This window comes from Limulus polyphemus, unplaced genomic scaffold (genome assembly GCF_000517525.1).
Source record: "Limulus polyphemus unplaced genomic scaffold, Limulus_polyphemus-2.1.2 Scaffold4899, whole genome shotgun sequence".
Classification (NCBI taxonomy): Eukaryota; Metazoa; Arthropoda; class Merostomata; order Xiphosura; family Limulidae; genus Limulus; species Limulus polyphemus.
Window position 1 is genome coordinate 61,505 of NW_013670509.1, and position 15,999 is coordinate 77,503.

Sequence of the window (15,999 nt, forward strand, 5' to 3'; positions counted from 1 at the left end):
CGACAAGGTTTTGTCATCATCAGGTACCCTGATTGTATTGGAGAAAGTGTTTCTTGTATATTCTGTTTCCAATGGGATTTTTCCCAGTGTCCCAATCTGCCTGATGATGACAAAACCTTGTCGAAACGTTGTACATTTGCTGTGATGTACATACTAGTTTTGAACTGCCTGCACACCAACATTATTATATTTTCTCATCCAGTTTACTCGTTTGTTTCGTAATTTGATGGTATGATCAAGTTTCATTCAGAATATTTTCTGACAGATAAACAGGTCATCTCCAGGAATAGTGAAAATAAAAAACACATCAGTTTATTGTACAGAGTTGATAAGTTGGGATGATCATTACATAACTGTGAGATATAATTAAGTTTTTACTGCTTTGTCAGTATCTAGAACTAGGAAAGTAAAAAGTTGTGTCAAATAAATGTTAATATTCTCATACCATTAATCTAAGGCTAGATAAACTACCAGTTGTAATCAAAACATTGTATTGTTGAATGAAAATATCCACAAATAATAATATATATATAAAAAAACTGATTAGGAGAATCCCTAATAGATTAAATATTCTTCTTCCTTTTTAGCATTGCTAGACAGAAATGTTTAATAATAACACGTAAACTTGTGTGCAAGTTTGAAAGTGTTTCTAGTGATTAGATACATTATTTGAGCAAGCATGTATATGTGGGTTTATTATATATAATTCTTTTTAACACGAGTTAAACTTGTAATGCTTCAAAAAAAGTCTATTACACGGTTTATTAATGAAGTGTATTATACCTGTGTTAATAATTACTGGGTCATGAACTTAGAAAAGAATTGACTACCAAACTCTAGCTTAAAATATGAAAACAAATTAATATATTAATCATATAAAAATTCTAATTACTGTCATTGCTGGATAAAATATCATCTATAGCAACACTTCCAGAACCCCCCTTTAATAAATATAACTTGCTTGGACCACCACCACCCCTTTTTTTTTTTGAAAGAGTGAGTTGATGAGATATAATACATGGATAATACACATTAAAATATTATTTTTGTTGTAGTGATTACTTATTATTTTCCTTAAATAAAACATTAAAATACTTAATCTTGCACTATTGACTCTAATCACTTGAACCCCCCTCTCGGGAGAAGGGAGGATGTACCCAACAGTTTGAGAAATGCTGATGTACAGTTTTAAAAACATAAAGCCTTTGGTGGTCATCACATTATTTGTGAAATTTTAACAGGTCCTCATGAGCCAGTGGGGGGGACATTTTTGTCGAAAAAAACAAAACAAACAAACTACCCAATCTGGTGTTTCTTCATTTGAACTGAAATTTTTTGGACATTTTTATTGGCTAAAGAGAAGGCATTTCCTGCACTGTTTTAGCTTTGGGGCTACAAACAATTATGAGAAGTAGTAAGGTGGTTGAAATCTGTCAGCACATCACAAGTTTAACAGCCAAGCACAAGAAGCATGGAAGTCTCCAAATGAAACGCAGTCAGAAACCATTTACAACCACTTTGGTAGATATTATGCAGCAAGCCGAGTACAATATTATGTCTGTAACAGTTTTCAAAGTGCTCCTGTCTGCTCATCCTACTGCTGACTATCGTGATGCTTCGACTTTCCCTACCGAATCGCAGGTGAAGTCGTTCGTATCTCAATTGAAAGCTAAGCATAAAAAAGGTGATAGCAGAAGCATAAAAGGTTAGCAAATGCTTAATTAATGATGCTCAGAATGTGGCTTTATTGGTATATACTGAATTTACATTCAGCGTGTAGACCTTAGTACTAGCTAGTATGGAGACTTGAGGATGCTGTATTTCACTTAAATAATTATTTATTAACAAACGAAAACTTGTCTCTAAAAGATACATCCAAAACAACCCTCTTTGGGTGTTTCCAGATTAAACTTACTTTTAATACTCAACAAATTGTTGTGTAAAGATACCACTTGGCTCCTGATGGTCATGTTAAAATGTTATGTTTTTACTTTACATAAGTGTGTTTTGTCAATCTCGTAGAAGAAAAAAAGTTGGTATATGCATTTTATCATAAGAATTGAGAAAACATTTCACAAAATAGCTATAAATAGTTTGCAGGAGTGTGACTTTATTAATGAATCCTCAATTATCCTAGATAAGACTAGGAGTTGATAGTTTAGGAACATGGATTGTGACGATTCTCTTGAATCAAACAAATGGCTATCTCTTCTACAGTGACATAAATAAAATTGTTGATTTTTGTGGTTAACATAAAGGAGACAGTTGTAATTAAGCTGCAAGATTTGTTGAGAATATTAAAACATTCTATATAAATAGGTATACCGACAGAAGCCACTTCAAATAATCAAAAATATATGTACACAATTTGTGAACTAAATAACTTGTGAATAAAATAGTATATAGGTTTGAATCATGTTACATGGTTGTATTAATTTAACATCAAAGCATTTATTAGTCCTATGAATTTTCACTTGCCTAATTGAGTATCTCTTAGTGTTGAGTAAAACTAAAAAACATATTTTTCATCCAAACTCAACTATTGATGTGAAATTCAGTTTTGTTTCATTTTGCTTCATCCTAGATATTTTTTTCTTGTATACTGATTACAAGCTGACTTTGTATTTTTAATTAGATTAGCACGGAAATGCCATGCTAGAGGATAGCCGTTGATGCGTTTTAAATCCATCTGTCTCACTTACTAAGTTTAAAACAATACTTAAACAATAAGCCTAATATTCATGATAAAAAATCATGGTAGTCTACAGATTTCATCTTCCATATTCCTCTTAAATTGTCCATTACAGAAGAGAACTGAGGAAGAAAGAAAAACATAGTCTGGCATAATGTTGCAAATAGCAGGCCTACTGGTTTACAGTGCTGTGCCATCTGTTGGTGTTCAACACCATAACAAGTCCAATTTCTAGATCAATATTATATGCTGTGTACATGTTAACTGAACATTATCATGTTTACAGTGACCTAATTAATGAGCGACAGTTAAAAAGTGCATGCAAGAAAAAACAACATATGAACTAGTAAAAGTTCACAGTTTAAATAAATATTGCAGAAGAGAAGACCTTGTTTCTATGTATCAATATTTTATCTTCTGCATTATGAGGTTATAGTTTATGTAAGAATATGTAGAAGAGCTACACTTGATAAAGAAAGCATACAAGAATCCCAGACAAAAACCTGTTTTCATTATATTTATATACTGGTTTCGATGGTGTATAAGTTGGAGTTTAAAGCCCAAATATATATCCCTAAATTTACATCATTCCTTTTATGATGAAATCTTCAAGAATTTAAGCAGTTTTGACAAATCTTTTTCAGTGTAACTGTTCTACTCTTTATTTTACATCATTTAGTAATTTTCCATTGTTTTGTGGTAGTTAGCATGGTGGCGATTGATTTTTCTTGTTTCTTCCTGCTACAAGATTATAAAATCTTGGTTGACTTATACAGTGGATATATGGGGGTCATCTTGTTCACCATCATATACAGTAGCTTGTTTCAGTACAAGAAACAGCATACTCATTGTAAAAGTTATGGAACATGAGCAAGGTTACAGATTTTCATATAAGAAATTATATTCACTTTCATGAGTGGTGCTCAAGTAATAACTGTAAGAAATGTTTCATGCAAAAGTTGGAATAGAATCTGGCTTTTAAGATCACTGTTAAAGTAGTAAATAAGGATTTAGAATACCTTTTGCTGATTGATATCAAATAATAGTACAACATTGGTTTTTGAAAGAAGTAAGTTCTATCATTATTAAAGCTGTCAAGTGTCGTAAAAGATGCCAAAATACATGATTACATTTCCAGATTCATCATCAAAACAAATATCTTTACGATTTATTCCAAGTCTAAATTAGACTCAATAATCTGAAACCTTTACTACAAAATATTTTTACTTAAAGGTATACATATTCAAAATTTAAACTGCAAGGGAAAATAAAAAAAACACGTACAATATATGATGTACCCAAAACTAATTTGAGTAATCAAAAGACAAGTTATAATTTATTAAAAACGAGGTTAAAAACAGAAACAAAGTAGAATTTATAACAATGTCTGGGTTTTTGAATGGATAGGACAGTCTTTTAGAGGCTAAAATATCCAAATAATCATTACAATATAATTATCTGATATGTAAAATATTATTCAGAAAACATTTTATGTAATATACATAGAAGCACCATAGTAACTTCGTCATTATTTTGACAAACAAAAATAAAACTGAAAACTACTGGTAATTTTAAGTGAACAAAAAAATACGAGAAAGAAAAAGGAACCTTCTTTAATGATATTAGCTTATTTGTCAATTGTGAAACAGTATATTAAAATATAAACAAATACATGGTTCGGTTTCATTACTGGTTTACAGCCAGCTTGTTTTATACCAAGTTTTAAAAAAATTGGATTTGTCTGCACTGATTCTTTCACACATGAACTAATATAATTTAAAAAACTATATATAACATACTCATTGTCATAAAAAAAATTATCTTGACTAAGTTAGTAAGAAGAAAAGAAATATGCTTTTAATACTGTTTCTAAATTGAAAGGCAAAATTGTAAACTTTGTTTTAAAAATCACAGGTTGTTAAAATAGGTATAAATATTATGAAGCTTGAAAAACTCCTCAGCAATATAAAAAAATACTATAATATAAGCGAACCGTGGACTTTTTTAATACTACAAGTAAAGATTATTGTGAAAACAATTAAATCATGATTCTTTTAAACACAGATTTATAAAATTTTATCCAATCAGACAAGACCCTAACAGAAAGCAGAAAAAAAAAACTTGGTATTTTTTTATGTTAATTCGTAACTTCAAGATACAACAAAAAGTCCTCAAAAGTAGACATTTTTTTGGAAATTAACCTAAACACCACTTAAATCATCATTATCCCATTATTAACTCAAGTCTATTTTTGTTTGTTTTTTCCATTTTTAAGTTCAAGGTAATAAAAATATTTGACAAAGTATTATTTCTGACAATTTATAAATGAATTCTGTGACCATGGCAGCTGAGGTATGTGAACTCAAATATATATAGATAGATATATCCTAGTGTTCAATTTTTAAACTTGGGACATATTCATTTTTTTAACCTCAATCAAAGTAATCCATGTTTGTACTGAATGTTTAAGAAAGAGTTCCTCTGGTAAATGGTTGAGGGATTTAGTAGGTACATCTTCCTCTTCAGCTTCTAAATAGGCAATAAGTGTATCTCTTAAGCTAAAAAAGAATATATATGAATATATAATTAGAAGATAACACCTAAATTGTCTAACTGAATTACCAGAAATATACTGTAAGCCTTATAAAAAAACTTTCATGTATACTCTTCACAAACATCACAAATACAACTGATTTTAACTGTAATATTGAATGAAAATAAAACTTTTAGGTTTTGTCCTTATATAACTGGAATAAAACAAGTTTTTCTTATTTCTAAGCAAAGAAATTAAAACAGTCTTAACTATATCCTGATGACAAGTAAGCTATCTTCTAGTGACAATGAATATAAGGATATTACTTACGGCCAATTTTCTTTCCCAGTCTCCTCATTCACGGGCTTCTTATGTAGATAACCAATGATGTATCTATAAAGAATGGTACATACACACGAGGATTCTCTCCAGGACACCTTTGACAAGCACTTTTTCACTGCATCATCAATAGGTTCTTTAAAATCTTCTGGAATTAGCTCAAAAGGATCCTGTGTGTGTGACACATAAAACAGATTAGCAAGTGTTTTTTATTTTCTTTATGCTGAAACTACACACTTGTTATACAATTTGAAGACTTTTCTTACACTGTTAATTTTCACACAAATCTCTTGACACAAAATGTTAACATTTTTAAAGTCTTGATATTTTTTGGAGAGCAGAAAAATATTTCTAATGCAAGTACAATTCAATACACAGCATACCACTACATAAATTATATTTATTTATTTTTTGTTCACTATGGAATCAAATGTTCTGTATTTACAACTCAGTTTTACTGGGTATTAATTCTGACATTTCATGTTTTAGGGAACAAAAACCTTCCAACGAGTCTTAATTCATAGCATAAAATCTAATGGAATAAAAGTAAATTTTTAAAACGGATACAAATTTTAACAGTTAGCACGAGTTTTAGCAAGATTGGTAGCTTTATAACTTGTTTGATGCACTATAATTAAAATACAAATACCTATCATTATCGCACATCTTTGCACTTAAAATTAGTTAGATTTTTAGCCTGAGGACTATTTATTTGTTGTTCTTGAAATGTTTTAAGGGACCCACACTTAAAAGTTATTTATTCATTATCATCTAATAAATGGCTATTTTGATTATTTTACCACAAATATCACATGAAATATTAAAATTACCAGTCTACAGGTGTAATTATGATCTTTTTTTTTTGGCAAGCATGAGAAAAAATTTTCTGATTACCTGATGAGTCAAGTATACAAGTTCAGCTTTTCTTTCACTCAGAATCTGCCACAGGTGTAACACCTGTCCTAGAGTGCACTTTGACAAGGATTCACACTGAAAAATATATCACTAAACTGAATTTTCAAAGAAAAGTGTTACAAAACTCTTTAAGTGTTTGTGAAAATCTCTTAACCCATTAACTGCGGCAGGAGCAGCTCAGTTGCCATTTTCTGACTCGCAGATAAAACTGAGTTGTCATCAATCACAATAAAACGGTAATTTTCGTCATTCATATAGAGTTATAGTTGTACATGTGCGACTGACAGATATATCCGTTGTTATAGCTGAGCCATAGAACTTCAATGACGGAAATATCCCTCACATGCAATTAATGGGTTAATATTAAAAATCAAAGAAACTTAGTGTTTTAAAATTGTATATTCATTATAAAAGTTCATGGGAAAACTTTAATTATAAAACAAGTTTTAAAGAGTTAGGTTTCTATGACACAAAGCTACTTTACATGTTGCATTTTAACACTTGTTTGTAAAACTGTAACTACAAATCTACATACCTGGATGATTACAACTGTTACCAGTACAATAAGTTACATCAACTACAAAATAAACATTTAAATCTTGTTTACTCTGTATCAAGCTGAAACAGAACAGCATTGATACTCATGACAGATTACTTTAATTCTCTTTTCAAAGCATTAATGTTCACCAGCTCAGTCTTTTAAAACAAATTGTCAACAAAACATATATTCTGGGAAAAAAAAGATGTAAGGGACTAATTAACTTTCCAGAAAACGATTCATAAAGATTTTAGTCATTAAATCATTTATAACAGATTGAGAAGTGGCAATCAACAGAGGGTTGAGAATGCCATATAAACTGCAGCCAAATAATGTTGCAAATCATCTCCATATTCTAAATGGCTTATGGAAAGTCTGCAGGAAGGAGAGGTGTGCCTTGGAAATGACAGCCAAGTATAAAGCCTTTTGCAATTAAAAATATGCTACAGAGCTACTTTCAAGATGCCCAGTTGTTGAATAAAGTATGATCAGACATGACAACATTATTATGGGCTCAAATGATGCAAGTTTTAATATAATGTACTCAACCTCTGTAATAACTGACAAGGTCATTATGAAGCAAACCAATAGTGGTAAATGATGTTATTAATAAAGTACTTGAAAAAGAATATAAAATAATTATCATTTGAAGAAGTTGTGAAAAAAAAACACGTTAAATCTGAATGGTTGAGAAGGAAAATCGATAATTAACTGATTATGAAATTGGATCAAACAACTGTGGCAAGTTGACAAAGAAAGCTAAAACTAGTTAAATAACTATATTTTGCAGCCATCTTTAATCTCTCTCGCATATAAGATGTTAACCCCCCCTTTAACTACATTCATTTTACACCTACACTTAACTTCCTTTTGCTACAAAACTGTTTTATACTCACCTTTTTCATCTTTCTTTCACAAACGTTTTGATACCCACATTTAATCTCACTCAAAAGATTGTTTTACACAAACCTTTTTATCTGCTTTTACAAGACTGTTTTACACTAGCTTCAGACCACTTCTATTATATATGTTTTATCCCCTTTTTTTACACACATCGAGGCCTCTTCCCAAAAATATGGAAGACCTGATACAATTCAAAAATATTGATTCTTTTTAATAGGCAGCTTTGTGCGTAACTTCAAACAAACTTTTTAATAGTTATTTGACTACAGTAAAATTTTTCATGTCAAATCAACAATCATATATAAGATGTTGATAATATTACGCTATTTAAAAATCACTCTCAAGATTAACTTTACAGTACTGTGATGAACACTTTATAAATCACTCTCAAGATTAACTTTACAGTACTGTGATGAACACTTTATAAATATATAAGATGTTGATAATATTATGCTATTTAAAAATCACTCTCAAGATTAACTTTACAGTACTGTGATGAACACTTTATAAATATACAAGATGTTTATAATATTATGCTATTTAAAAATCACTCTCAAGATTAACTTTACAGTACTGTGATGAACACTTTATAAATATATAAGATGTTGATAATATTACGCTATTTAAAAATCACTCTCAAGGTTAACTTTACAGTACTGTGATGAACACTTTATAAATATATAAGATGTTGATAATATTATGCTATATAAAAATCACTCTCAAGGTTAACTTTACAGTACTGTGATGAACACTTTATAAATGTGTCGTACCACTCGCAGCATACTTACAGTCTGGAGATTAACACTTTTAGAGTCGAAAATGTTATTTTTTCTGTATCGGCAAGGGATGGAAATGGGAAGAAATTCTGGAAATATTCTTGATTAAAGGCTCTTTATTTTGCGGACCTGGTGCAAGTGCATCATCCCCTTTAAACCCTTACATTATAAAAAAATTAAATAATTTACAGCCTCTATCATTACAATTGTTTCATTCCTACCTTTAATGTTTTCTTCTTATCTTTCACCACAAAATATATTTTATACATGTTTTACCACCTACCTTTTGGCCAACACAAAAATTTGTTCTAGATTCTCCACTTTTCAGATGGCTAAAGCACATAGTTTATACACTCCTTCATGTCCAAAATAGATTAAAGATTGGACATAAACTGAAAACACACAATTTTGTGTGTACACAAAAGACATACTTCTGCTTCAACAAAATATATTTCCATGATGATAATAACTCAAAATGATATGATTCTCAGCTAGCCATCATATTATGTCTGATGTAAGCAACTGAACTTATTTTGGTACATAAAAAATTGAGTATTGACAGAACATGCTTATGAAAACAACAATATCAAATCATTTGAAGCAGTGGGGTTAGCATGACAGAACATATTAGGAGCCCGAAATATGAAAATTATTACTTTAAGTAGAAATGAACAAAGAACCTGGCTACTTGGATTTGAAGATATTAAGTCTTTGAGATCGCACTTCCGACTCTTATAGTGTTTTCTGTGTACTGAGTTTTCCAAAATTACAAAAACTTTACAAGACACAGGATATCATGGCACTTGACATTATATTGTTCATGTGTTAATTCAGTTACTTTAAAGGTTAATAATATTCCCTGTCGACTCCCACTGGAGCATAGGGCCCCAACAACACCTCGCCGACGGAAGTTTGTTGTTGCAGTAATTTTTTAGCAGGTAGGTTTTTACGGGACGGAGTTGCTAGCCCCGCACCCAACCCTCCTCCTTTCTCATCCTGGACTTGGGACCAGGCAATGGTGGTGGCATCCCTGGCGGGGAATGAACCCGGTACCTTTGGATTAGAAATCCTACGCACTATCCACTGCGCTATAGAGACACATACTTTAAAGATTACTGTTATTAATAATAATATAAAATCCTATTGTAATGTTATTTTTTGATAAATTTGTTTGGCACAATTGGTAAAAACATCATTTTTATTTTTTTTTATTGGACAATGAATTGTATTCCTTTAATTGCTGAAGGCAAAATCTCTTAACATACACACGCACAGAAAAATGCTGCCCACGAAAGTTCGTAACATAAATTTTTAAAACTTTAACATGGGCTTTCTTTGTGATAAAGTAGGAGCGTGGTGGTAGGCAGGTAGTGTTAATGTTAAAAGTTATCTTAGCAGTGGTAACTAGCTAGCTAGGTAGTTAAAGTTTAGCTAATTTGGTAAAAGTGTTTGGTTTTCTTTTCATTACTGGACAGTCTGTAAAATTCTGGAGAATGTGGATACTATGAAGCATACATAAATATGTATATACCAACACAGCTTCTATGTAAAAGAGAATCACTTTATAATGCATAAGTCAAGATTAACAGCAAAGCAGAATGACATTGAATTTTCTCAAATACTAAATCCACAGAAATTACCACTTTTCAAAATTTGTAAAAGTCTGAGAAATGTATACAGCTCATTATCACATAATACAGACCTTTTGACCAATTCTGCTTCGGTAATGTAAATCATCAAACAAGTATCTGTCTAAAGAACTTCCAGCATTTCCTCCAGTAGTAGACAGAAATTTCACAGCTATCTGCACTAGGTCTAGAACATCACAAACATCTGCCAACTTAAGGCCAAGGTCCTCAATTAAATTGTTATGAAGAGTCAACGGCAAGGGTGTCTAGATCAAACACATCAGAGTTCAACAAATTTAACTAAATGGTTTATTTTTGTGATTTCCTTCTTACAACAACATATATTAGGTCGTCAATAAATTAATGTCGCATTTTGGAACACTCGTTACCCACCCCCCAAAAAACATACATCACGTATAATAGTTAAATGAACCACCAAAACATCACATTAGTGTAGCCTATTTAATGTGTAAAGTTCAATATACTCTAATCCCTTATAGTGATGGCAAACGATGAGACACACATTCGGCATATAATGCAGTTTGAATACAAAAAGGGAAACAATGCCTCTGTAGCCACAAAGAAAATCAAAGAAGTTTATGGAAATGTTTTGAACGTTCGTAAGTGTCATTGATGGTTCAACAAATTTCGTTCAGGTGACTTTAGCCTTAAAAACTGTGATGGCAGAGGCCAACATATTGGAATTGATATTGATACTCTGAAGACACTTGTTGAGTCTAACCCAAGGCAACACACTCGTGAAATAGCCCTAAAAAAAATCATGTCTCTTATGAAACAATACGTAAACATCTAAGGAGTATGGGAAAACTCCATAAAGAAGGTGTTTGGTTGCCTCACAAACTCTCTGATGATCACTGTTTCTAACATGTAAATGTTGCTTTCTTTCTTCTGGCACGTAATGTGTGTGAACCATTTTTGGACAGAATTGTTACCGGTGATGAAAATTGGATTCTATATGCAAATATTACATGCCAAAAACAATGGCTCAGTCCTAGACAAAAACCACTTCTAACCCCAAAACCTGGATTCCATCCACAGAAAGTGATGTTTTGCATCAAAGGAGTAATTCATTTTGAACTCCTCAGTCCACAGCGAACCGTCAATGCAGAGATCTTTCTTCAGTAATTGGAATGTTTAAGTCAAGCTCTTCATCAGAAACACCCTTCACTCGTCAATCGGAAAGGTGTTCTCCTTCTCCACAACCATGTGGCACGTTTGATATAACACAAGGTTATGGAGTTGAGTTGAGAAGTTCTCCCCCACCCACCATATTCTCCAGATATGGCACCATCAGGTTACCATCTTTTTTCGTTTGCTGCAATACCATCTTAATGGGAAAATGTATGCAAATGTGGAAAGTGTTAAAGATGACATCACCATGTTTTTTGCTTCAAAGCCAAGTGATTTCTGTAATGAGGGCATTAACAACCTGATTGTAAAATGAAAAATCATCATCGATAAGAATGGAGACTATTTCATTTAATAAATGTTTTGTCTTAATATATAAGTTGTTCAGGCTTTTTCATCTAAAACAAAGTGAAATTAATTTCTTGATGACCTAATAACATTTAAAAATATAAACATGCTAATTCTACTTGGTTACAACATAATAAAACTGTGTAGAATATAAATAATTTCACACAACAGCAGATTTTGAAATACACTTCCTATTTCATTTAATAAATGTTTTGTCTTAATATATAAGTTGTTCAGGCTTTTTCATCTAAAACAAAGTGAAATTAATTTCTTGATGACCTAATAACATTTAAAAATATAAACATGCTAATTCTACTTGGTTACAACATAATAAAACTGTGTAGAATATAAATAATTTCACACAACAGCAGATTTTGAAATACACTTCCTGATAAATGGACTCAAGTCTCTAATTAAGTAACTTTAAAAACCGTCTGAAATCATTAATGCACTGTACTTATGTGATAAAACTGTATCAACTATTAAAACTGTTAGGACTGAATTTTTAATAATATAAAAATAATCTGAATAATGAATTTGTATACCTAAAACTTTTGAAGTTATTATTTTAACTTTTGAAAATATGTAGAAAATAGTCCAAAACCCTAACAAAAATAATGTCTAAGTTGTTCATAAGCTAATGAATCAAGAAGAATAAAGTTAAAATTGAGTGTATTGCATGACTTCATGACAAGCATGACTTTGCTGGAGTTTACAAATTGATCAGCTAAGTTCTGGGTTAATCACCAAAAGTAGGGGTCAAAACATAACTAATAACAGGTTTTGAGGAAAGGGATTTAAGTCATTAGAGGATTTTACAACAAGGTATGAGATTACTGTGAAAGGTAACCAGCAACAAGCCACATTATAAAACATAACAAACAAAAGGTTTTCAAAATATTCTGTATTTGTTTTTATACTGTAAACTTCATGTCACTACAAGCCACATTACAAAACATATGCCAAGAAAAGGTTATCTCAACAGGCAACAGGTTCACATCTGTTTTAATAGTGTACAAGTCATGCTACTATTAACTGTATTACAAAACATACACCCCTGCCCTAAAAATAAAAGAGGCATGTGAACAATCCATGTCGATTCTTATAGTGTAAAACGTCATGCTACTACAAACCATGTTACATAATATACACCAAGAAAAGATAATTAAAAACGTCCACATCTATTCTTACATTGGTAAAAGACATACAGCTACAAACATCTTCCAATAAAAATTGAACTCTGTACATCTGTTAGAGACAGAAATATTCTCAATAAACAAATTTCTTGATTATTCAAATACCCAATGTTGCAGGTCATTATGAAACTGAAAAGTAACAAACAAGTAGTTAATAATTATCAGAACAATTTAGGTTTAAATCTAAAATGATGCTTCCTTGTCTATCAGACAGAATAATCAACCTAAAAGTGTTTGCACAAACAATATTTTGTTCCCCCAACGGATGAAGAAACTAGCTGTGGACATTGAATCATCAGTGAAATAACTAAAATAAAATCTATAATGCGATTAAAATTTGAAGTTTATTTTCCCATCCAACATAATATTTCACGTTATTTAACCAATTAAAGATTTGAAGCAACAAATCTAAATTTATGACTACATATATATAATTAATTAAAAGGTTACAAATGTTGAAGTTTGTGAACTACATTAGTGATAACAATGACTTTTGTCAAACTGTGGAATTGGAAGTAAAAAGATCAATTTGAAACAGAAGTAAATTGATTCGAGGTAATTTTTAATACACTTTTCCTCGTTCAATGTAATAAAAGCTTCAATGTTCTTATAGTTCAATAACTCAATAATATCATGAGAGAATTTCACAGTTGCAAGGTCTCACCATCTACTGTAAATATGAGCCTCCAGCTCCTGTAAGTATTGTAAGATTAAATGTAGAAGTGGTTAACCACACACACAACACACTAACATGGGCAGATACTCAATTTACTTTGGTCATCAGCTATTCTCAAACACCTTCAAATAATTACATCATGAATACTTCTTCACACCAAATATGATTATTAATTAACTGATTACAAGGACAGCATGTGAAACATATTCAGTAAAATTTGTTGAAGTTTCTATGCTTTCAAACTTTTCAGACATTCTGTATAGTGAACTCACAACCAAGCAAGCATTTTAAAATTTCCTTCTGCAATTGCGCTTTCCAACTTACCAAATAAATGCTACTGGCTTCGTAACTCCAGTTATGCTGACTTTCAAGAAAATTACTAGAGCTGATTTTTGAACAAGAGTACTTGTTTCATCAACCGGTACAGTAATCTTGGATTTATTTTCAATAATTTTAGAAATTAATTTCTTCTCTTCATTTCAAAAGAGATGTGCTCAATTATCTATACACAGACTGTTCTACTTTGAATCAATCACCTCATTTTGATTCCATTATCCATACATCAATATATTACATCCTTGACAAAATGTTCTCCCCCATATAACATACTGGCACTGTAATTCTTACCAATATGCCATACTGGCTAACTTTCACCACTGCAAAAAACAAGACAAACTACTGAGTAAGTTATGTGAACCAAAAAGTAATATTTCACCCTTAATTCAAATAGATAACTTCTATACAAATAAAATCATTATAACCAAGATAGAAAAAAGGTGGATTTCAGTTCCCAAAATTACTCCTTTTAAAGAGTTAAGCAGGGATACTGACTTATTGGAAAAGATTAAGAAGAGGTCTACTGGGATGATTCTGGAGATGCAAAGGTTAAGTGGATAGGTCAGGATCTCTTATTTCCCTTTGAGAAAAAAATAAAAGAAGTATCTTACTGAAGTTTTCAGTATTATAGAGGGGTTCAAGAAGATAAACTCCTCTGACCTCTTAATTTTTATTCTGAATGTAATAGGATGAGTATACAAAAGATTAAGATTTGAAAAATAAAGCTAAGACAGTTTTATTTTTCCAATAAGATTATTTCACTAGAATGAGATTACCACAGTAGTAGTGGAGGCCAGCAGAAGTTTAGGAGAAATATCAAAGATTTCCTTAAAAGTAAAAGATTAGTTTTAACTTTTCTCAAAGGCGAGTGTGCAAGGACAGCTCTGAAGGACCAAAAGGTCCCTTCTTGTCCATAATATTATTAACTATGATTAATAACTATAAATAATACTCTAAGTCTAAGAGTAGTCACTATTTCTCATATTATCATTATGTGACTAACAGTAAAAGTTTGAGAAACACATACAAGTAACATTTCATCTAACAATGTATTCTACACGCTGACACTGACAACATTTCTTATATATGTGTGTTGTATTGCAACACTGGTACTACTAGTGGTAAGTCAGTGCAGAAAATAGATACATCTTTTTTTTTTGTAATGCACTTTCTCAGCCTAAAAACTAACCTTAAAACAATTCTTTCTTTTCTCAGTTTTCATCACTGTAATACTAAAATGGTATTGTAACAATGGCAAGCTGCACAAACACATGAAAAACTCAAGTTATCAATATATGTAGTACTAAGTTAAAACCAAATCCAAAGCTTACTGATAGTGTTACTATCAGTCATAAGGTAAATTGCCATGGCATTTGATAATATTGGGTATTGTTTAAAAAAATTAAATACGACACCCAATCCATCGTTCGATTCACGACTTATTTCTGAGTGTCTCAGGAGTAAACATGAGAGTTTATACTATTAAAAATTGGGTTTCCGATACCCATGGTGAGTATAGAACAGAGAGCCCATTGTAGAGTTTTCTTGCTTCACAACAACCATTTCAGAAAAATAAATTAGTAACATAAAAAATGCTATATCTATATGCTGATTTAGTGAGGTGAATAAAAGAAACTTCAAACACCATACATACTGTTACGTCTCCGTTTGTTAATTAACTTTCCGTAACTTCGTTCCGACGAAACTTTAGCGACACAAGTCCTTACTTAATAAAACTGGTTTATTCTTTCCGAATACAACTTTACGATACACTTATTTTCAACAATCGTGGCTAAAACAAACGCTATATCAACGAACGTCAATAATACTTCTGACTGCAGTTCAATTACTCACTATCTACACATACATTAATTCCCGTCACGTTGTCACCCTCTTTTATATACCAGGCTACCCTATATCTAGTAAATGCTAGAGCATTCGCCAAAGTACAGTATAGTTCTAGAAAGTAG

General features: G+C 31.2%; 1 protein-coding gene across 2 annotated transcripts; it reads right to left on the reverse strand.

Annotated features, from left to right (window-relative positions):
- Nucleotides 1–3,328: 3,328 nt before the first annotated feature.
- LOC106471844 (E3 ubiquitin-protein ligase rnf213-alpha-like) lies at nucleotides 3,329–15,370 on the reverse strand. Of its 2 annotated transcripts, XM_013932466.2 has the most exons (5): nucleotides 15,219–15,370; nucleotides 10,399–10,590; nucleotides 6,459–6,554; nucleotides 5,556–5,734; nucleotides 3,329–5,250 (listed from the first exon to the last, which is right to left on the reverse strand). In XM_013932466.2, exons 1-5 carry the CDS (start codon nucleotides 15,300–15,302, stop codon nucleotides 5,094–5,096), a joined length of 708 nt encoding a protein of 235 aa, XP_013787920.2. In that variant the 5' UTR covers nucleotides 15,303–15,370; the 3' UTR covers nucleotides 3,329–5,093. The 2 variants fall into 2 exon arrangements, with proteins under 2 accessions (XP_013787920.2, XP_022256158.1); XM_022400450.1 differs by lacking the exon at nucleotides 10,399–10,590 and having other exon boundaries at nucleotides 15,219–15,266.
- Between the last annotated feature and the right edge of the window lie 629 nt (nucleotides 15,371–15,999).